The sequence below is a fragment of the Columba livia genome, chromosome 1 (assembly GCF_036013475.1).
Source record: "Columba livia isolate bColLiv1 breed racing homer chromosome 1, bColLiv1.pat.W.v2, whole genome shotgun sequence".
Classification (NCBI taxonomy): domain Eukaryota; kingdom Metazoa; phylum Chordata; class Aves; order Columbiformes; family Columbidae; genus Columba; species Columba livia.
In genome coordinates, this window is record NC_088602.1 from 179413664 (window position 1) to 179440752 (window position 27089).

General features: G+C 41.4%; 1 protein-coding gene across 1 annotated transcript; it reads left to right on the plus strand.

Annotated features, from left to right (window-relative positions):
- The first annotated feature begins 5004 nt into the window (after window positions 1-5004).
- DBX2 (developing brain homeobox 2) lies at window positions 5005-25880 on the plus strand. The gene is made up of 4 exons (XM_065048608.1): window positions 5005-5717; window positions 17904-17999; window positions 22637-22824; window positions 25225-25880. Exons 1-4 carry the CDS (start codon window positions 5381-5383, stop codon window positions 25537-25539), a joined length of 936 nt encoding a protein of 311 aa, XP_064904680.1. The 5' UTR covers window positions 5005-5380; the 3' UTR covers window positions 25540-25880.
- Window positions 25881-27089: the final 1209 nt, after the last annotated feature.

Sequence of the window (27089 nt, forward strand, 5' to 3'; positions counted from 1 at the left end):
CAGGCACAAGAAGACAGCAGTGTGGTTTCCAACTGTTTTCTGAATACTGCCTGTGTCTCCCAATGCACAGAAAGTATTTCCAAGGCAAATTAAGAAAATACTGAGCCTGGCCAGAGTGCAGAAATCTAGTTTTCCTCTCCTTCCACTCCCTGCCCTTTCTTGGAAAGAGGTACCAAAGTCTTCCCCAGGCTGCCTGTGGGAGATCCAATCATGAAGTGGTGCAGGGAAAACTCATCCAGCAAAAGTCTGCACAGGGCAAGTCACTGCAACAATTTTTGGTGTAAACTACACTTAAGTCAGCTTGTAACAGGTTCCTGCCTCACATCATGCAGGTACCACACTTTTTATTTTAACTGTGTGCTAAGCTTCATGAAGCCATAGGGATAAGCCTGAATAGTTTGGGGATGGTACAGGAACACAGAAATAAACTGATGGTCAAAACATAAATCCCTCCTGCAGAGCTGGAGCTTTGCTCCTAGTTTGCTGAATAGCTTGGCTACTTCTGTCACTGCTGTACTGCGGTGTCTCTGGGTTGGTGCCAGCCTGAGTGGTTTGCATCCAGGTTTGCATAACCTGATGGTGAGTTGCTTTCTCAGGTCAGGACACTCACCTTCCTCATATATGATCATCATCAAAATTATTTTTGAGGGGAGAGGGGAAATTTGCAGCAAAATGTGACAAAAAGTATACAGCACCTCTGCAGTGATGACACTGCCCGGCCTGAGCTTGCCGAGCTTGGTATTACTTTGAAGAATGTACTTTTGCAGACTGTTGTCTACCATGCTCAGGTTAGTCAAAACAGTTTGAGGTTATCTATCTCCAAGAGCGTGGAAAATGCATCTAACTTAGAAAATGGCAGCCAGTTATGTTCTTAGAAGTGCATTTCAATGCCTAAGTCCAGGGCATTTTTTGCCAGAGAACTTCAGAATCAATCTCAAGAAGTGCATGTACAATCTGGTAGGATTCCTGTATTATTCCTTTGGCTAGAATATGTCACTCCAAAGCTTACAAGCAGAAAAGTAGAGAGAGTATGACATTATTTTTGCGGGAAAAGCAAAGTTGGAGATAATTAATAAGTGAGTTCAAATAGATGTCTCTGAAGTGTCACACACAGAATCCAGTAAAATTATGACTGTGTAGAGTTGCCTCTAGCATGCCTACACAAAGAGAGCATTAGAAAAGACCTGTACTAAATTACCTCATCTCTGCCTCCTGCAAGCATGTGTCTGCTTCTATATCAAAATCCTCATTCTTGGCTATATGGAATCAAATGGCAGCAATACAGTTTGAGCATCTCAGGCTGCCAAAGAGGAACGTCGTTTAGAAGCATGGAGGCAGAACAGCTCCCACCACGTGAAGTCTTCACACCCAGAAATGGCAGGCGTACTGAACATTTTGCATAACCGATTTTAATAGAATGTGAAGCACATTTAAATGACTAATTTATCTTCTTAAATCAATTTTAGGCATTTTATCCATGCTGATAGGAGATGACTTCGGGAAAACTCATATTCAGGAACAGCACAGTGTGCACTTGTCCTAAGCTAGGTAGGATTTTTCCCCTATTTACATGCTGCTTTTGAATTGCAAGGCTTTTTAGCTGCTGCTGTCACAAGGTTCTGGACAACAGATGTTCTCCTGAGACAGCTATCCTACTGATTTCCAACATAGCCTATGCAGTGCAATAAAGGAGCCTTCCCATTATCTTTTGGATACCTTGGAGTAATTCACTGGAGTGCAGACCTAAACCTCAGCTGCTTAAACCTTAAGCAGTTGTCTTAGCCAGTGTGGCTCTCCGTGTCAAAAAGAGCCCACAGAAAAATTACATGTATGTAAATCTAGTAAATAACGTGTACGCTGATTGAATCTGGTAGGGTGTAAAATAAGGAAATGAATAAAGAATTGGTTTTGTTATTTGGATTTTGTGGTTGACTGCTGCAGCTTATGACTAGCCACGTATTTGGCAGCTTTAGAAGAAAGTAAGTAAAATGTCAACAAGTTAGTGAGAAATTACTGGAAAGAAGTTAAGAGGGGCATCTGAGGGCTAATATGTGTGCTTCCCGTTAAGTAATGGGAAGAATTGGAAGAAAAGTTTGAACTAACGGCAGGATTCCAACTTAACATGAATTGCTACAAGGAAGGAGAGATCCCCCAACTCAGAGATAGAAATGCCATCTGAGAAAGGGCAGAGCTGACGTAGAAGAGGGATCATTAGGGAGACTTTGATTTAGTTGCACAGATCTTGTCCTTGGTATGTTAAATACAGTGAGACTGTACCCAGGACTCCCAGTGGGAAAGGCATAACAGAAAGTACTGAGCATTTCATGTATGTTCCATGTACCCCATTTTTTAAGCTCTGAAACCTGAGTAGTGCATCTTCATGTCTTCCAGTCACTCGATGCAAGCCAAGATATCCAGTTAAGACAAACTTTCTTCTATTTTAATGTGATTAAGGTAAATTAATAAATTGGCAAAATCCAAATACAGAGTTAAGTACCTTCCACGTTTGCAGGACCAAATGACATGAGAGCTATTCACCATGTGAATATCATCTCTACTTACTGTATGTATCTATGTAATACAGGGGCAATGACTTGCCAGGTCCTTGGCAAATGTGTTCGTGACACGTTTCCAGGCTGCATTCACCAGAAAGGATCTGGGTTTAGGAGTGCTATTTGTTTTTACACTAAAATCAGTTCATACTCCAGATCTGAACAAGGAACCTAGACTTCCTTGTACTGTGCTCTCCAGCTTTTGACACATAACATCTCTTGGGCCTGACTGTACCTTATTATCACAAGCCCAGAGGACAAACAAGATTTACTGGCTACTGCTCAGCAGGGCTATGGACATGTGTCCCAGAGACAAAATGCCCAGAGTCTGCTCTGGTGTAATAAGTGCATTCAGCTATTCTACTCTACCACCCTTACGTAAGCTCACACAACCGGTTTTAGGTCTGAAAATATTTTCTGATTGTCTTAAAACCTGGATGAGTTCGCTGATCTGGCGCTTTGTTCGTTCAGCTACGGAAGCGGAGCCAGAATATGTGTGAGAAGCCACTGATAGATGAAAATGGGAGAGAGGAATGGAATGGCTTACACATACCTTGCAATGAATGGGTTGAACCCTGGAACTACGGATGAACCCTGACACAAATTGTTAACTCATCATGTAGCAACTGATCACTCTCTTCCGTGAAGCAAAGCAAATTTCTCAAATGCTACATGTGTTGGGCTTATATTTCACAGAAATGTACAACTTGTAAATCATACTTTACTGAACTACACAGCTAAGATTAACACAATAGTAGCCACTGTGGCATGAGAAATGGCTTCGGAGGAAACCAAACCCAAGCCTGTCTTTGAAGGCTACTGTCTCTGACAACCATTTTTCCCTTGGTCAATACCTTTTATTCATGCAGCACAGCTGGATGGACTAACTACACTTTCCCAAGTGTTGAATTATGGTTTTCAGTGTTTCAGGCCCTTGGGAACTCTGTGAGAATTTGGTCAGTAAAAGGAAAGACAGAATAAATCCTCAAGTGTGGATAAATTTATGATGGGTAATTGGAAAGGCATCTACTTGGAATGCTCAAAAGCAGGTGCCCTCCTGAGAAAACTTGATTCTTTCCCTTAGAAACATCATAAATATATTTTTCTGCATTTTAATATTATAAAAATGCTTATTACCTTCAGATGTACTTTGGGATACACTAGGCTAGATTCTGTCCTTTTCTATGTCAAGAGTCAACTCCAGCCTCAAAATTTTCACAGGTAAAATACTTGGATTAGTACTTTGAGTTTACAAAGCTGAAAAGCTTCAGATCTGTAAACAGAAGTGCTTAAGCTGTGGAAATCCTTTAGACTGAGAATAGTTAAAGAGCGGGACTGCATCAGGGCAAAACTATCAGAGACGCTTGTCTTGGTCTCATTCTTCCTCATACTTAGAGCCACTGTTGAAGACAGCAGGTCAGGCTACAATGGGCCCCTGTCGTGAAGGATCCTTATCAACTCTTAGGTTCCCGTTCACCACAGGTAACAACATCTTGGTGCAAGTGGAGTAAGTGCACAAACTCTGGTAGGGCCAATCTACTCAAGGATGTGCAGTAAAGTTTGTGACACCCAAGTGCTTAATTCACATCTCCCAAGGTATTACTTAGTAACGCAGCACTTAGATCAGAGGTGTCAAACTCATTTTCACCAGTGGCCACATCGGCCTAATGGTTGCCTTCTAAGGGCCGAATGTAGTATTAGGACTGTACAAATGTAGAAGTAGTTACATTTCCTAACATTTGCAGTCAGAGGACATGGATGATTGGCTTTACCTATGAACTGCCCTGATTCCCAAGGGGTTACGCTCCTACTGCAACACAAAAACAAGGGACACATCTGCTCCTGAGGATTTTGCAGGGAATATCCCTGAGATAAGACTGGTGAACAGCTGCTTTAAAATAAAAGGTTTTCTCTACAGAACGGGGAGATGCTTTCAGGTCTTTGGGAATGGCATCCAATTTTAACTTTATGCATGTGTGTTCGAATTGGAACATGAGACATCTTTGCCATATTACATAGTTTGTAAGAAAACAAGTAAGAATACACACAAGAAAGTAGAAACAGACGGAGCCACCCCTGTGAAAAGATGTTTATGCCCATAGAAAGCATGGTCCCACCTCTCGAGGAGAACATGATTAACAGTGCCATGCTGATCTTAATTAGATTTATTGAGGCAAATGTTGAAAATCCAGTATGTGCGGGGGTAACTAGAGAAAAAAAAAAAAGGCCAGATAAAAATGCCCAGAGGGAGTGAGCTAATGACTATCTTCCCATTACCTCATGGGATCATTAGGTCGACATGATCTCGTCGCGGCCAGCACCGGAGCCACGTCCCCGCCGGGACGGAGGCCTTTCCCTTCCCCCCCGCACAGGTGCAGCCCCGCGGCGGGAGAAGCGCGCCCGCCGCCATGTCACCCCCTGAGGGGGCGCCCCGGCCTCCCGACATGGCGGCGGGCCCGGGGGGTCGGGCGGGCAAAGCGGGACAAGCGCCCCCGCGCCAGGCCCGCTCGGCTCCCCGCCCTGCCCCCCCTCCCCCGGGGGGCTGCCGGGCAAGGCGGTATTGTTGGCCGCGTCCATCACTCCCCGTCCCCGGCTGACATAATGAATGCGCTTGGACACACCTTCCAGCCCGCCGAAGAGGCGCGCCGCATCTCCACGGAGCGCCCTGCCGAGCTCTGCGCTCCGTTCCCCTCAGCCCTCGGGGAGGCGCCCCGCAAGCCCGCCCGGCCCCATAGCCCGGCGCCCCGTCCCAGCCCAGTGAGGGGCCGCGGCGGCCGGGCTGGGCTGGGCCGGGCCGGGCAGGACGAGGAGGGGTGAAAACCCTCGCTATGCTGCCCAGCGCCCTGTACTGGGACCTGGTGGGCTCCTCGGCTCTCCTCAACCTGCCGGCCGCGCCGGGCTTCGGCAACCTGGGCAAAAGTTTCCTCATCGAAAACTTGCTGCGGGCCGGGGCGCCGCCGAGCCCTGCCCAGCTCCGTCCCCTCCCCGCCAGCCCCGTCCCACTCAAGCTGTGCCCCGCGGCGGAACAAATCAACCCTTCAGGGGGTCCCTACCCGACAAGATGGGCTTTTCAAGTGCTTAACCCCTCAGCGGCGGACGGCGGCCGCCTGCCAGCGCGGGCTCCGGCGGCGGAGAGAGGCGGCGTCTTCCCGCCGGCAGCCACAGGTGAGCGCCGGCCCCGTCCCGCGTCCCGCCGCGGGGGTCGGGGCAGAAGGGGCTTCGCGAGGGCTCGGCCCCGGGCCTCCGCACGGCGGCACGGACAGACGCGGCCGCTCCCCTCCTGCCCGCCGCTCCGACGAGCCCGGGGAAGGCGGCGGGACGCCGTGTCTCGGCGGAGGGTCTGGCCCTGCCGCTGGAGACGGGACCCTGAGGAGGGGGCGAGGGGCCGGGTGTGAGGGCAGCCGGGCGGTGGCTTCAAACGGCGCGGGCCGGCGCACCTGTGGGTGCAGTGAGCGCGGTCGAGCCTTGTGCCGGCAGCCAGGAGCGCCTTCGCTGTCCCGAATCGCGGTTCTGTCGGCTCTGCTAGTTCTTCCCAGCCTGGAGGAGTGGTGAAAGCGCGTTACCGCCGACAGGCGCTCCCGGAGGATCCGGAATGCCGAGTTTTGGGGGAACGACGAGCGGTCCCGTCCCCCTCCGTAGCGGTGGCAGAAGCCCCCTGCCAAGGTGCCCAGTCCCTGGGGGACAGCAGGGGCAAAAAAGCTTTAAAGCGCTGTAAAAGGGCTATAATTAGCCCTGCAGTCCGGTGTTAGAGCCCGGGTGGCGGGAGATGAGTCCCCGGTGCCGGTTTGACCAGTTTCGCGGCCCCCGACGGGCCCCGGTGAGCTGGAGCAGCTGGAAACAAATAGTTCCACAAAACAGGTTTCGTTTATTCAATAGGCCGGTTTTCATATAAATGTGTTTTGTCTGGACGTGAATAGCGTTTTAAAGCATTTTCAGGAATGTGCACATTGTCATTCACTGAACTTTTTGGAGTTGAATTCGAAGGTAAATAATAAAATTCGCTATTAGGCTCACCATGCATATTGCATTTTGCCTTTCTGTTCTAATATATCAATTTATTTCAGCCTTGTGTGCTGTCTTCAGAATTTTTATATATGATCTTGCCATTTAAAATGTACTCAAAATGAAAATCAGACAAACAATCATATTTATTGAAGTAAGGCTTTAAGTTATGAAACCAAAAGGCTTGGTTTAGAACTGGAATTAATAACAGTTCTTTACAAGCATAATTTTACTTCAGTTAAATCCTAAACACTCTTCTGCAAAATCCAAAACAGTTTTTTGATCCTTTAGCATGATGTACTTTAAAGATGGGCAGGAGGGAGTCAAAGTAGTGTACATTAACATCTCTGAAGAATCCAGACCTCAGCTGCTCTAAGTATTATCTTAAGTGTGTTGGTTAGTTAAACATGTTTATTTTAACTAACTACAGGCCAGGAAATTGGACAAATATAATATTTCTGGAGTTAGGTGCATATTTTCACACCCACCCTCCACCACCCCCCTGCCACCAGCAAAAGCTTGAAAGAAAATGCTTCATTTTTGTGTGCAGAGCACGTGTAAAAGGGGAGATAGCAGAATGCCCCAGCACTCACCACCATAGGTAAACTTCTTATAAGTATTACAAAAGTTCCTGAGTGCTTAATTTTTCAAATGCTTGCTTACAGGGTTCGTTCTGTATTTGATTGGCCTACAGTGGTACTCGTGAACTTATCAAAGTGTTGCAGGCCTGCCTAGTGATTTTGGAGTCCAGTCCTATATTTCTTCTAATCTCACATCTCCAAGACATTTCAGAAGGAGCTTTGGACAAAAGCACTAGGGTCTTACATTTGAGGGGTGAGAAATACTAGGTTTCCTCATGCATTTGCACTCCTGCAAATGTAGATGGACAACAAAGAGATGTATTTTCTAACAGGGATCTGTTGATTCTGATGTGACTTACATGACTTAAAGTGATGAGGACTCTTAGGTATCTGAACTTTCATAAAAACGTAAATTAGATTGTGGAACTGTCCTGCTGAGACAGATTTTGTGGTTTCTGAGGAGTCTCTTCTCTGCAGTGTGGGTGGACGCTGGGGGAACTGTTCAGGCTGGACACTTGCATTTGTGAGTACGGCTGGGGTGGTCAGACTATGCATTATGTTTCTTGTTCATGCAGTGATGGGGCAAAAGAGTGTTTTGTCAGAATAAGAATTTTAGCCTCCAAGGACTAATGAAGGTGCTTGAACTAGGGAATTTGTGCTAGGTAGATTTTTTTTTTTTTTAATTTACTGATTTTTGTGAGTTTTTGGAGGAATAAACTCTTTCCTATTTGGACCCTGTGAATTACATGACATTTTGGAAAATCTTGGTCTAAGTTTTTAATAAAGACTACTGAACATGATAAAATAAAATGATTTTTTTAGTCTTTCTGAACTAGCAAGTGCTTTATAGATCATGCAGGGACTAAAAGTGCTCTCACAAACTCGCTTGGCATGATCCAGGATTTCTAAAATTTTTTTAAAAATCCTATAAAAAAGGTAATGGAAAAATATAAGATTTTTTTGAATCAGTAATCTGTGTTGCTCATGTTGTCCCTGATTCTGATGAGGTATGAAAATCCTGTATTCTTTCTGTAAAGTGTAAAACTTTAACCCATGGCTGCAAAGAAGATCAAGTGAGATGGTCCTCTTGATCTGTGGCATCTGGTCTTGGAAGCTTTTCTCTTTGTAAGTCCTCAGCAGCAAAGTTTTATCAGCAAGTTTCCATTCCCATAATTTACAGGTTTCAAAGGATTTATTGTGACCATTTAAAGTGCTTATCTGCATACGTATTTTGAGTTCTTCAAAATTATCCTAAATGAAAACCTGAAAAAGTACTCTCAAATTATCACACCCTAAGATACATCATCTAATGAGCGGACTTGAAAGAAAAGTATTATAAGATTAAGAAAATCACTTTCCATCGTTACATTGATTTTTTTAAAATGAAATGTAATCAAATCATAGGTTTTTAAGATTAATGTAGTTTATTTTGAGTTCAGAGTACAACTGCATGAACAAGCAGCATATTACATAAAATCTAAGAAGGAAAAGCAGAAGGAGCATTACTGCTAGATGATAAACTCGCTTGCCTTCTGCAATGATATGGCAGTTTATACCAGCCTGGGATTCCCACAGGCTTTCTGGCATCTTGCTCTGAAGCCCCAGCACTGGCGATGAAACACTGAGCTGGGCTCACCAGCTTGAGCAGGCAGGATGAGCCCTGTGTTTCAGTTTAGCTGAATTGAATTTTTGCCAACCTGTGTGCTGATTCTTCTCTTTTGAGACCTTTTACCTTGATAAAATAAACACTTAATTCTGTACTGCTGTGTGAGAACTTCGCATATAATGTGTATTCTTACACATTCTTACTCTGACTAGGTAAAGCAGTACAGAATCTGGTTCTGCATTTTAAACGCTGGATGCCCAGACTCTGTTCTTCCTGGTTAAAAAACTGTTAAAAATGGGCTGTTGTAAAGCAGCATTTCCCAGTGAATCATGTTACAGCTATGCAGCTGGTTTGCACTGCTTCTTAAAGTGTCAGGGAAGCTCCAGATAGAAGTTTTGAGCAAACTAGTAGACTCTTAAGTGTGGAAGAAGTCCTCAATGTCTGCTTGCAAATACAGGATTTGGTCCTTCTCCTTGTATGCCAGCCCTATCATCATCTGGATAAATTAGAAGACTTCACAGTTTTCCTCAGTGTTTTCTGACATAGGAAAATTATCTGGAGGATGCTGAGATGCAGTCTGCTGTAGCACAGGTTCTTTAAAGAGGTCCACTCTGTGTCTTTCCTCGTGACTTCGTTTCCAGAAGTGTTGGCTGACACCAGATCAGAGTGACCTCCTTGAGAAATGCAAAGTTACCCTGCTATCTGAAATTATTTTCTGAAAATCTCTGCTCTTTTCAAGTAATTTGCCTTGGAGGAGGATGACACTAAGTGCTTTACAGCCTGAATACGGTCATTAGCGGTACATGGCAAGAATCTGGCTTTCAGCTTTAATCTTGGCATTTCAATAGATTAACATAGAAAGGAAACTGCAAAGTGCAATGAAACAAATAAGTAACGAGATACTTCCTTTGCAAAACTTGCTGAAAGGTTGAGCTTATGCAATTGTTGCCTAAAGCTTCAGCATACAACAGAGCAGAATAACGTACAGTAAAAATAACACAAAGCAATTAAAACAAGTATACCATAAATATAAATTTGACTTATAAATAATAAACATCCATTCTGTGATACAGATGTAGCTTTTCTTTCTGTAACATTTGAACACTTTACATTTTAATGCATTTATCATCACAATGTACCAGTGCAACAGGAGGCATGTCTAGTGTGTAGAGTAGGAGCTGAAGTGAGAAAGAAATGAGGTGACTTGTCTAAGATAATACAGAAAAACAGTAGCATTGAAGGGACATAAAACCAAGCCTTCCTCTGCAGGCTAACTCTTTGGACCAGTGTCAGTTTTTTCCCCTTGAGGTAAGGACAGCAGTTCTATTCTGCAACACTGTTATTTTAATCAATACACCCTATTGTCCCTTTTTAGTAAAAACTCTTGTGTTTCTTTATGACAACCAGGAGATACTTGAATTACTGAAGTGATTTTTTTTCCCTTCATTTCGGACCACCTCTTAGTGAATAAATGCGTATTTATTATTGATTTCAAACCAACTGGCAGCTGGAGTGTGTCCTCAAGTGACATGTAACACTAACTTCCAATAAAATAAAAGGCAGGAAAGAACTGAGTGTTGTATCTCAGCTCCCTCTAGGCTTGCACTACCCTCTGGAAAGTGCTACTCACTCAGGCAACAAGCTGACTAAGAAGTCTTGGGATTTTCCTGTTTTGTTGGTATTTTCTGGGGATATAAAGCTTCTATAGGGTGGGGAGATCTATTTGGCATCTTTTATTATGCCCTGATAGCCAGAAGCATTGAGACACCTTTGTTGTTTTAGAAGTTTATCTTTGGAGACAGAGAAGTTCATGTAAGTATCAGGAATCACAGCATACAGCATCTTTTCCTGCTTCCAGCTAACTTTGTGAGCCATTTAATAGAATCATTTTGGGTTGCCCAGCATGCCTTAAAAGAGCGGCCTCAAAATGGCTTGTAAAGGACAAATCTCGGTTCTCACTGTAAGGCCTCAAGAGCCAGACTGGTGCCAGCTACAGCTCAACCCTGCGCCAGCCCGGCAGGCCAGGCTCAGCGAGTGTGTGAGCAGCTCTTGCTGTGCCCTGAGAAAGGAAGGGCATCCCAAATTTGGTCCTCAGTAAAGTTTAAGCACTGCTAGAAGATCTCAAAGCTGCACTAGGAAGAGCAGTGGAGGGGCTTCGTAGAAGTTCGCGGAAGGGAAACATGTAATCGATCATGGCTTCAGTAGTGAATTAGCTTACGTGAAATGTATTTTGCATTGCAGAGTGAGCTGATCTTCTGGAATCTTGTAGTATGAACTTCATGTTTTTAGAAGAGACATGAATGTGATGAGGATTAATCTCATTGGGCAAGTTCTCTGCCAAAGTGCAGATTTCAGTTTTCATTGCACTGTGATTTCTTTTGCATTAACAAATTCCCCTGGATTTTGGGAAGCAAGTTTTCTGTCCACCAAAGTTATGGATTCTTGTATAATGCAGCTCTGTAAAATAACTGATTTTTCTAATTAACTCTAGTAAAATAACTCTAATATTTTGTGGTCAGCCGTGACCCATAGTGGAATTGAGAAAGTTGTTTTTTTCAAAATGAAACCAGTGCAGATACATAAGGTAGTAGGAGGCTATTTCAAATGTCAGATATGTAGACCTTGATCCTTACAAAGTTAGGCACCTAAATATTTTCAGTAATTGGACTGTGTTTCTTTGAGGTGAGTCATAATGTTGGAAGATAAGTGGCCTTTGCTTTGTATTGAAAAGGGCATGAAAATTTCCCTTAGGAGGCTGCCTTTTTCTGAGGTTATACCACATAATTCTGTTGAGGTGCTTTATATGTATATTGAGGATTTTACTTCTTCTGCATGAATCTTGGGCTACTTGGTGGTGTTAAAGTTCCCATCCCTGGCATCTTGTGACTATGAGAATATCTCCGAGTTCAACTTGAAAAAGTGTTTCCTTGTATAAATTTTAAAATACTAAAACCTCATTTGTTACCAAAAAAAAAAAAAAAAAGAAGATTAAGAATCCACCATTTGTTATTTTTTCATTCTAACAGTGTTTAGCTGAATTTGAGACTTTTTAGCTGAATTTAAGACTTTTGTCTGGTTGGAGCTGTCAATACTGCAGCAAATGAAGATTGATCCAGGCAGGAAATCTTAGCTAATGAGTGCAAACCACCACAATAAACGGTGCTTTTTGCCTATGGTAAGATTTCAAATTAGGGCTGCAACAATGAAAAATCAGTGAGTTGTCCTTTTGTAGCATATGACCCTAATTTTGCCTTGCTTGAGGAAATTACTTCTACACAAATCGTAATATATTTAAAGTAAAATAAAATAACTTTAGTGCCCTTATGGCTGAATTTTATAATGTTTGACGGGGTCTTTATGTCAGTACAGAGGATTGTATTCCTTTGACGTTACCTATGAAGGATAGGAAGAATGTCGTAGTAGTTTGGCTGTTTAATAAAAATAGGTATCTTGTCTAATCTAGTTGTCTAAATACCTTCTCTAATTTGTAGTCAATACAGAGAGACGCCTCCAGAGGATGATACAACTTATCTTCTTAGATGCCTATTTTAAGGTGCTGAATCACTGTACAGAGCTACTTATATCTTCTCATTGACTGTTCAGGAGGCCCAGACAAGGTACTTTTAGACAGAGAAGTGACAGTAATGTCCCTTTTGACAAGAACTGGTAAGCGGAAAGTGCTGGGATGCACTAGTGCATGGACGTCTCCTTCAGAAGGACAAAACCAGAGACAAAGCTCGTAAATCCACAGCTTTTCAGATACTAATTTTCTCAACAACAAGACTGTGTACAAGGCATGGAGAGGGTGGAAACCACCTTTACTGCTGACACCAGGAGACCCATGCTGTCTTTGGAAAATGATGTGGTGTTTGGTTGTTGCTTTGGGTTGTCACAGAGGTGAAATCTGGCCATGCATTGTCACCATCCTAAGGCACTTATATTTCCCCAGATGGAGAAAAAACAATAATACGTGTACAGCAAATCATGCCCTAGTAATAAGACATGTGAGCAATGCCTCTGAAGATTGACACTGATTCACGTGATCTCAGATAATCCACAGTGAGACTGTGAGCCACTACATTGCTAGAGATGTAAGAAAATGATGATCATGCTGTTAGCCATTTCAGGCTCTTTTTGGTGTAACTCTCTGCTAGTTTTTGAAAGCCCCACCAAGACCCAATGTAAAAATGCAAGCCCACTTCTCGTGTTCACCTTTTGTGTAGGATTTAAAGATATGTTTAGAACTTCAAAACCCTTTCTATGAACATTTGTCAATATTTTAAAACTGTTCTGCATATGCTGCTCCGGTCTGCCCTTTCAGCTTGGCTTCCTTTGAGCATTCATGCGGTCGTGTTTTACAGGAATGAACGGGAAACAAATGGACAGTGACTTCGGGAGCGCAGGAGAGCCAGCTCTGAGGGGTGCTGTGCCACAGGCTTTTGCAGTAGGTTTTGCGTGGTCCATGTGGTGGTGACTGCCTTTGGTGGCGTATGGCAGCAGCTGTTGCTTCCTTCTCATGGCCAGGAGCTCCCCTTCAGCTGGCTGAAATGCTTTGGGGGTGCACAGCTGCTGCTGGAACATTGCAGTCTGAATACTGCCGGGGACGGAGCCATGGATCATTGTGAGGCCCAGGGCTTTCGATTCAGGAGCAGAAATAGTGCCATGTGGCTCAGCTGGACCACTAACTGGCAGAGCTGCTGCTGGTCTATTTGCAGTGAGCTTTTCAGGACATGAAACTTTCCTGCAGCCTCACAAAAACCTGCTTTAATCATTGCCAAGACTGGATGTAAGTAGGATGTTGCAGTTTACTTGTGCCCACTTCATGGGCACAAACCATTCCAAGGTTCTCAGATGAAATGGGGTTGTTTTCCTGATAATATTTTTAATTTGCCGGCCAGGGTTGGAGCCTGGGCATCACTGTGGAAAGCAGTTCATGTGGACTTAGCAATACTAGGAGAATTGAAGTGTTCGTGCAGCATGAGACCTGTCCCTGTACTTACTGTTCCTTGTGCAGTGCAGTGACGGAGGCCTGTGTGGGTAACAGTAGAAGTTTATCATCAGTTCACTTTTCCTCAATAGCCATTTTTCCTTCACCCTTTCCCCCTTTCCTGCTGGCTAACAGCCTACAATATTTCCTGAGCCATTTCACAACACTAAGACTGGGGAAAGCAAACAGTGTCTTTAATAGTAAGCCATTTTAAAATTACATATCTATTTGAACTGAATTGTTCTGAGGAACCTTACTCTCGAAATGGTGGATAGTTGGAAGGAAAACTTCTCGTCCCATTGTCAGTGTGACTTTTTAGTATGGGAGGGCTTTTGAGTTTAGAGTATCTTCAGAGCTGGCAGTGTATTTTAAAATATCAGTATCTGAACTAATCTCTCAGTTTTAGCACTAGGTGAGCTTGAGGGCCGTTTGCATATTTAGTATCATTTTATTGTAAAATGCTTTTTACTCACAAAGCTGAATTTAAATTAGATTATTACTAAAATTTTGCATGCAGCAACAGTGTCAAAAGAATGCATCTTTTGTGAAAAAAAAATTAATTTTAGATATTTCATCCTTTTATGTTTATCATGCAATAAATTTTATTTTAAAGAATATAGTACAGTTTTTGGAGTGCCAAAAGGCATTTATACCATAATCTGGTATTTAGATCTCATGCATTTCTGAAGCTAAACCCATGAAATCTGACTCTTGTGAAATGCTTAGTTCCATACCATCTCTATTTTTATGAAATTGGAATGCAAAACAGAAAAAGAATTAAGTATCTTGTTAAGAATTATTGGGATTTGGCCCCTGATTAATGTGTATTCCACATGACTGGAAGGAACAGCTACCTTTTGGTTATTGCGTACTTCATTCTGTCCAATAAATACAGAACTAATATTCTGACTTTTTGGCCATTTTCAGTCTTGTGTGAAGGGCAAACAATGTTTGCTTCAGATTGCTTGACCAAGAAATATTGGTAGTGTGACTGTGATACATGTGAACAGAAAATAAAAGCATAGGCAATGCTTTCTGTGTAATGTCCTCAGCACTGATAGGTGTTGTGATACAGATACAATCACAGTATAATTCTGAAATACATATGCATTAGATACATAATTTTTCTCTGAGCAATTCACATTCTGTTGGTGAAGTTTCACGTGGACAGTGGAAGCCATTTAATGTGATTAATATTCTCTGTTGTTTCTATCAAAGATAAAAAAATATACTCGGATGTGTTAGGTTGAAGCATTAACATTTTTCTCTACGTGGAGCTCCCAAGGTAGAGTTGAATATCCCTGTATTATGCCAGATTTTTTTACTGATGAAACTCTGGGTAACTGCTACACGTTGGTTTGAGTGCAAGAGCTTCAGTAGATGTGACCTGGGGATGGGGTTTGATACTTAACGTAGAATTCACTTGTGCATCAGTGTAGTTGGAGCACATTAAGGAAGTTTATAAACTTAGACATATGCCCTGGCTATAGGCTTAGGGAGACAGTGCCATTCACAGGATCTAGAATAAATCAGTCTTGAGAAATGGTCTCAGGAACCCCTTGGGTCAGAGTTATATGAGGATATCACCTGCATCTTATTTTTTAAGTGAATGTTCTGCCTGAAAGGGATACGTGCCATGCAGGCAGAAAAGACAGCAGTTGGTTGAGGGAATTAAGTAAAATGGCCAAGAAAGCCAGCAGCATTATTTCTATTGACTTGAGCAGAATTAGTGCCAAGATCTCTCTTGTTTGCATTGCAGTGCTCTCCTAGTGCATTAAATCATTGCCAGCAACATCCATGGAAATATGTGTCTTTTTTGGAGCTTCCTTAAGCAAAATGTCTCAAGTTTTGACCCTGATCTGTCTCCTGACCTTTATGCTTGCAGCTTGCTTGTTGAGAGATTTAGTGAATGGAGAAAACCTGTCCTTTCCTCGTCCTCTACCTTTATTTGCAGGAGCATGGTATCCATCCAAAGCAATAGCTTATTCATTTCTGGTTTATCCAGATATATCCCGGCTGTGTCACATACCATTATGAGGACCATGTTATCAAAAAAAGGCCAAGGAACTGGAGAGAGTTAAGAAATGATAACAGGGAATATCAAAGACAGGCCAACATGTCTGACAAAAATCAAATGGCATGAATGAGGTGCTGGAACAATGATTGATGGGGATAGGGCGTCATAGCAGCCAAAGAGTATTTGAGCTGTGTGAAAAGGAAGCAAAGAAACTGAGTGTGGCACCTTCTGTATACCAAGTTGTGTCTTTAAAGGTGGAAAGTTTTACCTGACTGTAAATGAAACTTGATAATGACATGAGGAACGTGGTTGCAGGGAAGAGAGGAAAAGCTCTTCACTTGGGAGTTTGGGACCTGCAAGATAGAAGATGCTGTCAAGAACAAGTTCTTGTGTTCAGGAGGGTGGCTGAGGTGATCTGGCAGGTCTTTACCTTCTCCATCTCCTGTGCTTCTTCAGTTAGTCAAACTCTTTCCAACTTACGCCACCAGTTGCATTGAAGCCCCTTGGATATATAAAATAGGTAATATTTGGCTGCACGTTCTTGACTGTTTTAAGCTCTTTAGGATGCAGTTCCACAATTGATGGTCTCATGTGGAAAAGAGGCTTTAGAATACTAATGCTTGATGTAAATCATTCCTGTTTGCAAACATTTTGCAAGCGTACACCTCATATATAGGCAGTTAGTTCCTCATGAAATATATTTCATTAGAAACACTAAAGTGTCCATGGAAAGCTCTAGCAGTAAAAATGCTAATCAACTCATAATGACAGCTGAATAAGTTTTCACAAGCTTGTATGAATGCAGAAAAAATAATAGAGGTAAATATTTTAAAAATGTTTTAGAGTTAGGCTTCTACAGCAATAGTTTATTCTTTTGGAAGATCAGCAGATTTGACTGTCAGAAAACTTATTATGATGCCTTAAAATATACTTGAGAATGTAATTTTGAGTGATCTTTGTTTTTAATTCCATTTGAAAAACCCTTCAACGTTAACAACATGGCTTAGATACATTTATCTATTTATCTTTCTTCCTGATTATTGATTTTCTATTTTTTTTTTTTTAATTGGAATGTGTAGTTACCTTTTCTTTTTGTTTTAATTAATCTAGAGATCTGACAAACTACGGTACTGGGTATAGAGCTGTTTATTTTCTACCTAAACCAAAATAGGAAAGTGACGTAAGTGTTTTGATGCTGATCACATTTTACACACAGTTCTAGCAAACATGATGTACCTATTTTCAACAGAAAAAAATATTCCAGGTTTCACAGTTGACAAGTATGAGCAGAAATTAAAAGGTAATTAAGATTAATGGGAAAGCCCATAAGCTTTATAGACAAGAATTAAGGGTTTATGAGATAATGAAGACTTTTGTAAGAATTGGAAGCACTTCTTAGACATTACAGAGAATTCATTGCTTCAAAAAATTTTATAGAAATTTTAACAAACATAACCTAATTCTGTGGGATGATTTTACAATTTTTTATTGTAATTATTAAACAGAACCTTCTTTAGGCAGTGATTTTTTTTTTTAAATTTAGAGCACTTTCCCAGCAAGAATGCGTTTACAATCAGGATAGCAGAATCAAGCCCTGTAGTTTTTGCCTGTAGAGCTTAGCTGATTCTTCTCATTGCATTTAATAGAATTTATTCATGAAGATTTGTTATTTTTTGAAGTTCTTACTGGTCTGAGTGCTGATAACAGCATTGGAGGATTCACTTTTAGAATAGATTTTGTTTTTCTAGGATATCATGCTTATATCATGAGTTATTTAAAGTAACTTTTTCAGATGCATTATACTCATTATTTCAACAATATATTATTTAAACAACATGATAAATCTCAATATTTAGGAAAAGCCCCATAATTATAGAAAATACAGAAGTAAATTTCAAATCTGCAGAGTTTCATTCTTATGATAGATACATTGACAGTTTTGTATATTATATTGAAGCTACACACATAAAATAGCCTTGCTAAATTAAAGAGCAATTACTTGGCCTGTCATTGTTTGCCTTAAAAATATTACCATCTTGAAAAAAAGGGAAAAAAACCTGCGGGGCAGGACTTTACACACTGACTTTTCGGAGGACTGTTGTTATGAATATCACCTAAGCTCAATGGATAATCAATTAGATCTCTGCTTTCTTTGCAGCTCTTTCCAAACACTTTTTTCTCCGAGCCCCACCATTCTACTCGTCGTGCTGCGGTGGGTCCTGTCAGCACCCTGCATCCCCCACTGCTTTTCCAAGTAAGTTTTTATGCTTCATCAGTAATGCTTGAGTTATTCTGTAAACCAAAGCAGCAGGATTTAATGTGTTCTGGAAAACTAATTGGTGATGCAATGGCAGCAGCTAATTCCTTAGTAAAATCACAGCAATCCTATTCAGAGGGTTTCCAAAGATTTATCAAACTTAAGTACACTGAGCAATTGTGAGAGGTTTCTAATGGCATTGAGACACGCAGACAGAGCTAACCTAGGAAAGCTCCTTGTTTTCAGTTTGCTAGAAAAGATTCTTTAAAATCAGTAACTCTTTTAAAAATCTGTCTCAATAAACATTGGCAAATAGAAAAAGAGCTGAAAGATCTTAAAATGGATGCTGCATTTTAATGTCTGTTAGGGATAAATTATGATTCCAGAAGCTTGAGCATTATTTAAGTAAAACAGTCCTTCTTTTTGTAGAAGCCAAACGCATGCACGTGTTTAATTTGTTTTTCTTTTTTAATTATAATGTAAAAAAAATAAAGATGTAAATTGAAGAGAATTTTGGCTGGTATACATTAGACATTCAGGATTAAGACCTGGAACACACTTTAATTTAATCCAAACCTAAATTTAACCTTGATTGGGAAGTTTGCATGCCATAGTGCAAGAATGGATATTCATGATTTTACGTGTTTATGGCTCAGGAATGCAAATAGAAGTGTTTCCTCGTCCTTCAAAAAAGAAAAAAACACAAATCGCATGTCAAATCCAAATGAAAATTTGAGTTAATATGTGTTCTAACATATACTTTTTTTTTAATCACACTTACATTCAAACCCTTCCTGACTACGTGCATGCGTTTTATGAATGTTTCAGAAGGGCAGTTGCTAAGTTGAATGATTCTTGACAAGTGAGGCAGCAAATGCTGGCAGTTTAATGAGCTGCGAGTTTCTGAGCACCTCTTCAGGGGGCTGACACTTTCCCACAGAGCGTTTTACGTGGCCCCGGCTCTCCCACAATGGCTGACAGCACCATGACCAATCACCACTTTCACTTTACTCATCCACACGCGACCTCACCACAATTTTTCACTGTGCAGATGAACTTTAGGAACCATTTCACATTGAAAAGGCCTGGGCAAGGGTCAGTTGCCCTTTTGTATGGCCATAAAGCAATACTCTATGTGCCAGTCTTTTCTCCTGTCTCACATTCCACGAGATTTTCTGGACACCATTTAAAGCACTTGACTGAAAAATAAAGCAGTGAATGAAACTGACTTTTATAGACTCATTCTAGCTCATCTTCCCATATAACCCTGTCTACCTGAAAAGGGATTTAGTGGATGAGCTGAGTGTATACAGGGACTTGCTGAATACATAGGCCCATTATCAACTGTGGGGATTGTTTATTAACCAGGACTGATACACTACTATTTTGGAAGTGACCTATTAATTGTCCATTTAACTAGAATGTATTGAATTCAAATGAAAAAATGGAAACCATGACTAAAGCTTTTACTTGCTCCTTCAAGGTGGTCTCTGCTGTGAAGGCAAATGAAGATTGTTCCACAGATTAAGAGGACATTTATCACTATATATTAGGTTACAAAGGAAAGGCTCAAAATAAAAAAACCTGAAGCAAAACAAAAATCAAAACAGCAACATAGGAAGTAGTTGGTAACAGATTCACATTTATATCAGCAGAACACGAAACGTTTTGATGCATGTTCAGAATGACAGGCTGCAAACTGACTTATTTCATTTTGGTGGAACTGTTGAAATGTATGAATGACTGCCTATCTTGCCATACTGAAAAATCCACTGTGAGCAGTCAGAATGCATTTTGGAATATGGGGTATTCTTACAGAAATTATCTAGGCTAGTCAATTGGGGGAGAGTATTCATTATCCCAAACACAAGTTCCAAATTTTTTGACCCAGTGGCTGTTTGCTATTGCTTGTGGTCATTCTGCTCATCATTAAATTTTGTTTAGTTAATCTTTTGAAATCAGTCACATACTGTGCTTTAGAGTGTGTAGATTCTTCACTATTAAGTTAGATTAATACAGGTGTTAAGTCGTACCCTACATACTGCCTGTATGGGAATTAATTGGTGCCTGGGGACTCCGACAGGAGGTTGTTTCTTTGCTGATTGACTGTTAACAACCAGCCAGGCAAGACAAATTTTAAGGGGTCACATAATCTGGCGTCCGCTGTCCTTGGCTGACAACTCCATTGTGGAATGGTGCCCAGGAGGCAGGAACCAGACAGTTCCGCCTCTTCCCTCGCTGGTGCCTCTCGTTCCGCAGCGGGGATGAGGTACCAGCTCTTCTGCTGTACCTTCCAGTAAAAAGTTCTACTGTACCTTCCAGTAAACTTGGAAATGGCTGGTGATTCATCCAAAACTACCTAGAGGCTACCTGGAAGACGGTACCTAAATTCGCCAAATTCAAGCAAGAAGAAGGGAAAACGTGCTTGAGGAAGAAGGGCCAGTATTTGCCCCCAGCTGCATGGGCAGGGTGGGAGCTTGGGGCGGGGGTCGTGAGGGGGCTGTGCTCTCCTTAGAGAAATATGAACTCAGCTTGCCCTTTGCAGAGACCTCCATCATGGCATTTTGACTTTTGTTCTGCAAATAGATTTTTTTCATTGTTTGGATGGAGCCTGACTGTGTCTCACTGTGTCATAAATATCAGGACAGTAACCAATAGGTTATGATTTTTGTATCTGATCTCAAATATAATTTTGACAATTGAAATACATCTGTATAAATTTAGACTTTCTTATAGTGTAACATTTTAAATTGTAATGATTAGTTTTTGCCACAGGCTGTTATTGGGGCCAAGTGTAAAGATGGGTTCTTATGGTGTAAAAAAATTCAAGAAAGGCATGTCCAGCAGAGTGCAATGGCCCCTAAATCAGTTACATTTGACAGTGGCAGTGTATTTTAAGGAAGGATCATTGTGTGCTTGCTGAGCCTCTAATATGCTTCCTCTACTGGCCACAGCTGGAGGCAGGATGCAGGGCAATGTATGTATGTAATATCAAACCAGTCACATATGCACCACAAAAGTATTTAGTCATCTTTGCAAGACATACATGTATACACTTCATTTTCTCAGCATTATACATACACAGTTCTACAACATCCACAGTGTATGTGTGCTTGTTTCTCTGTGGGTGTTTAAAGACACACATACCCGTGTGTGTATATGTATAATACATGGAAGTTGAAATGTGGTGTAGCCCCAAGGAACAGTTTGTGAAAGCTGCATCTGGATTAAATTAGTATTTTCAAGAGCATTAAATCTATTGGACGAATGTATTTACTGCCCCCCTGCCCCAGCTATAGCTAACTAGAATAGACTTTTTCATGGAAGAATGAGCAATCTTTTAGAAATCCTGCTTTACATGGGGATTTTGCCATTGGCTTCAGTATGAAAATGGTTCTTGACAGACATCCAACAGCAGCACACCTTTGTGGCTACTGTAACTACAAACTGGGATAGCAGTGTTGACCCATGTACCTGGGAGGGTGACATGGACAGGAGGACATCTTGTACCTGTAGAGTCTAACCTGCCTGCAGTGCAAACCAAAGCCACCTTCATGGCTGTCCTCTCACAGAAAGGTCATCGGTGCCAGTGGCTATATAAAGGGCAGCTCTTCCCTGGCCTCCTTGCAACTGTCCTGTGCAATTATCATGTCCAGCACTTGGTGACAGGCCCTGTTCAGCCGGGTTCTGGTCCTGCTCCCTGGGCGAGCATTTGGGGAAGCGAGCAGCGCTGGAGACGTACCAAGCCTCACCAGGGACTGCTGGCTTTGCACCACATCCTTCTAGGGGAGAGGGAGCATGGGAAAGCCCTGTGGCTTTAGGCTCTATTGGGTGTGAGGAAGGCGAGAGATTTATCTGGATTTGGGTTTTCTGTGCTCTTTGTGAGGCCAGTGAAGGGACAATGCGAACAGGTCTCCACTGCAGCTCGTTTCCCCATCTTTGAGGCCGTTTTCCAGGGAAGGATTCCCTCTAGACATAGATCAAGGGGACGGGATTGGATTCATTGAAAACTGCCCTCCCAGGATTTGCTATGAGATGTCAAAGGATTAGAAACCGGGCTGAAAGGAGTAAGTTCAAGTAGTCCCCAAATCCTGTAATAAAGAAATTGCCGTGGTTTCCAGAATGAGTAATTGAATGGCCAGGGATTTTCTGAGAAATAGTTCACTCTGAAAGCTTTTCGTTAGTAAACAAAACTAAAGAAAGCTCATTTAGTTTCTTTGAATCGGTATTACAGACCACTTTTATCTGGTGCTATGCTTCTCACAAGGAGAAAATAAACTCCTAGGAAAACTTACTGCAGTTCACTCAGTGATGATATTGTGGAAAGGAAAGTGGAGAAGTTTCTCCCTGACTACATTTGAATTTTACAGTAGCATGGGTCTTGTGTTAATTTTTGTCTATGAACTCATCTGATTTACTTTTTACCATGTCAAGGGGAGACTTCTGACCACTGACAACACCTCTAGATGCAAGTGAGGATTTAGTCCTTAATGAACACAACTGAAGCATTACGACACACTTGTAACACCAACAAATCAAAAGTGGGACAGTAGCCTGCTAGTATTATAATGAACAGCACTTAATATTTTTCTGATATGTGTTAGATATGTGTAACTCTCATCCATTTCCACTAGGAGAGGAAAGTGTCCTGCCTCTTCTGACCCAGGAGTCTAACTCCAAAGCCCGGAGAGGCATATTAAGAAGAGCTGTCTTTTCTGAAGACCAGAGGAAAGCTTTGGAGAAAATGTTTCAGAAGCAGAAGTATATCAGTAAAACAGATAGGAAGAAACTGGCCATTAACCTGGGTCTAAAGGAGTCTCAGGTAAGGAACGGTGGAACATCTGTGACCTTTTGTCTTTTTGTGTAAAAATCTTTAAAGTGGCTTTGAAGGAGGAAAATTGAACAGCACAGAGGCACCCTGCACTTCTTCACTGAGCAAAGACCTCAGTAAATCGATGGCATTTTTAACCAAGGAATGCTTGAACAGGTTCCTAGTTTATTTCCTGGAGACATTCATTCAGAAGTCGATCAAGCCATTTTCACACCAAGTGGGAGAAACATGACCTCTGCATTTCATTTCCAGCACCCGTTCTGCTGTCTGACAGAACCCCTCAGGAGCTTTGGGGTAGGGAACTGTGCTCTATCCCACTGCCTGGCAGGCAGTGATCCAGGCAGAAAACAGCAGAGCACAGAGCCCTCGTCCGTTCCTCTGAGCACCCTTTGCACTTGCAGATGAACTGCTGAACAGTGACAATGCAGTTGACAGCACTTGCTCTGGAACCGTTCTGCACCAGGAGACAGGCAACCACCCCTACAGAAAGAAACTTAGCTGCACAAAGAAAGAGATCCTCGGAGCTGAGAGAAACTGTAGACAGAAAAATTTTGCAGGGTGACCTTCTAAAATGCTCCCACTTAATTTACCAATTCACATTTTGTGAGATTTTTCACCTGAGTCTGAGTTGGCCTAATTGCAAGACTTGAGAGTTTAGCTGAGGGTCTAAAACCTCCAGTGAGCTCTTCTAACTGAAGGAGCGCGTTAATGGTAGTGCTCAGTGGCAGCAGCTCAATATGGAATCTCAGGAGCCTGATCTAACTGCAGGTAAAAACAAAGGAAAAGTGTCTGGCTTGAAGAGCATGAAACCTGAAAGAAAGTGGAAAAAATGTTTTTGAGGGCATGTAACAGCAGAAAATGAACATGCCAGCCTCTGGCGGGTGGGATTCTGAAGGTGCTGGAATAGATGCGGATCTCTAGAGTACAGCTGAAAGACAGAGAGTAAAAGTACTATTTCATTTCTTTGCATGCAGCATGCTTAAGATATGTGTGGTAGAAGCTGTTTGGGGGGCACAAAAGCCTGGGAGTGGAGATGGGAGTCTCATCATCTTTAGCCTGGAGATTTTCAGAGCTTGACAAGGCCCTCAACAATCTGATCTAACCTCACAGTTGACTCCATTTTGCACAGGAGGTCAGATCTTGTGGTCTGTAGTGTTTCCTTGCAACCTGAATGACTCTGACTCCACTGCAATCACTGCAACTAAAGCAAAAAAAGCAGCAGAGTGTGGTGCTTCTCAGTGTGATGAACAGAGCTGTAATCTGTGCAGGATAAACTATTTTAATGAAAACGTGCAGTTGCACTCACCAGTCTGCTGCCTAAAAATTTCTCAATATGAAATCAAATTCCTAATATTACAACTTTCTCCTTGAGTTTTTCTTCAGTGTTCTTGATATTCAAAAGAGCATGTGTGGAATGTGGAATGACACATAGGTAACAGCTACCACTATAGGAAAATAATTTCATAATAACGATAGACCGATGTGGGGGTTTTTTTGTGGATTTGTTTTGGTTTATTTTGTTGTAGTGTTTTTTTTTCCTCATGAAAGGAAGAGCAGTTGCTGTGAAATTTAGTTCTTCAATTTTTCAGTTGTGCTGGAGGAACAGTACCTGACATCTAAGGCAATGGCACAGCCTCTTCGTCTTCACATCAAGTGTCTGAATACTAGAAAGAATCGCAAATATTTAAGGGAAAATGGAACACAATCTGAATAGCTGGACTGATTCCCTCCCCAGCCCTTATTTCTTCTCTGTATGTAAAACCAGTTCCTAGATGTATATTTCCTTGAGCTTTTCCCAGCATTTCATAAATGCCTTTGAACACTCGTGATCAAACTTTGCAACTCAAAGGTTTTGAAAAATGGATTTTATCTCAAAAGCAAATGGATTCTAGGCAGCTCCTGGAAAACCATAGTCAGGCAGACAAAATGTCTTTAAACCCTTGCTACTGTGTCAAATGTCATAACACACATTTTGAAGCTATATGGCCAAGCTGTTTTTAGCTATCCTTGTGAATGGGACTGTCATGGTTCTTAGAGTCTCTTTTAAATTAAAGGCTTTGCATCACCAGTAGTATCACTTAGTTTTGTTAATGACAGTGCTCATTTACTCTGGGAATCCTTTTCTGTCTAGAGGGATCTTTCTATAGGAGATTTCTCTATCCTTAGCCCCTAGGCTGTCCTTTTTCCAGGCTAAGCCAAACAATCACCTGTTTGGTGGTGAAAGTCAAGGAGAGTATTTGTAAATGTCAATCAGTCAGCTTCACTGGATCTACTGTAACAATGAATAAGGAGGGAACATGAAACTAAGGGGATGGAAAGAAAAAAAAACTTGTTAGGGCAAAGTTGTTTAAAGAAAATGATGATAATAAACTCTCATTAACTTGTCAACAGGTGAAAATTTGGTTTCAGAATCGAAGGATGAAATGGCGAAACTCCAAAGAAAAAGAAGTGCTTTCAAACAGGTGCCTCCAAGAAGAAGGTCTTCAGGAGAACTACCTCTCACGATCCAGCATGAATTTTACCTCCCCATGCCCATCTGTGTGGGAGGTGTCTCAGGAGCAGGCGAGTCCAAGGTGGAGGGAGAATTCTCCAGGAAATTCTGAAAGACTGACTGGTACACAACCACCTCCAAGAGCAAATTCATCGCAGAGCCCACTGTATTTGTATCCTGACCAAGACACTGCAAACAAGGCAGTTACAGCCTAAGGAAATAGGGGCAGTCTGTAAATTGAGTGGAGAGCACAGGCATCAAATGAGCTGTCTTCTAAGACTAACAATATTTGGACGTTGTAAAGCTAACTAGATTATGCCTCGTAAATTTGCTAAACTCTAACACCATTAAAATGACAAGCGACTAATGATTTAAGAAGTATTCTTCAATGCTCAGTTTTTTCTTGTGTCTTTTCCAGTCTTGTACTGACCTTAAAAGTGAAATAGGAACTGATGGTAAGTAAAATGGAGTGAAGAGCATGAAGCCGAAGTTATGCTCTGATTTATAAATCTGCGCTGTATATGATACTCATTAAAAACACACTGATAGAGAATCACTTTTATCTCTCATTGCAGTCAGACCAATTAATTTATTTTGTGCACAAGAATAACCATTTCCCTCAAGATAGTAAGTTGCTTTGGGTTCTTTTTGAAATGACCTAAATCACACAAGAGGTTCATATTAGACAAATGTAAGCATATTTAGTATGTTTCCTGTCTGTCTTCACCTATATCAGCATTCAGTTGGTTTTAAATAGCGTGGTCACAGGTCAGCTGATAACCCTAGTAAAGTTTCAATACTAAAAGACAACCAACCAACTCTATAAAATGTTTGATGTTTAAATCACTTTAATGCAAATTCATATTGTGAAGCACAGTTCACTAACTCTTGTATTTTCTCCTGTGGATGAACCTTCCAGCATTCTTAACTGTGAATCCCAGTGGCTTTTGTTAGACTCCTAGTGTCGTCTCTTCTGTATTTCAAAACTAATGGCGATTTGCAGAATTGTAGCTCAAATGCACTACGCGATAGAACAATAATTTGAAAAACTGCCACTACAGCTGTCTTAGAGAAGTGCTTAAGGAGATGGCATACCTTAGTAGCCTTCTTCATCACTTACTCCCGTTTAAACTGATGCCAATAAGTACACAGTAGCATATGTCTGTATCAAAGACAGGGCAGTGTTCTGTTTAATACAAGTAGCCTCAAATAATAATATTAAAATTGCTTTACTTAATATGATATGCTTGCTTCATCCACTCTAAGGAAATCACTCTATGAATTTAAGTGTCATTTTTTGTTTATTTGCAAGGCTTTATAGCTCAAAATGGAAGCAGAAGTTTTTTTCTTTATCATATATTTATGATTGCATTTATTGAGAAGAAAGACTAAAGGTATTTTATGTTATAGGCAGAACCTTTTGGAGAACGTTATGGTTTTACAGGAACTATTTCATTTCTGGCAGATTCATATATTTTATAGGCAAAAGATATTATTATGATAATTATGTTTTTCCTCTTCATGCATGCCATGACTGTTTCTAATTATTCTTGTCTTGAGCTCTGAAGCTTTTTGAACTGTATTTAAGTCTTGCAAAATGCCATTCAATTGTTATTTAACATTTTACCTTTTGGTGGATAATCTACTGTTCCTCTTGTTAGGTGATATTATCTGGGAGGTGAAGTTTAGATATAGTTGCAGCTAAAAAACTTGAACTTGCAGTGATGAAGTTTGTGTCATAAACTTCATGCATGATCAGGTGAGT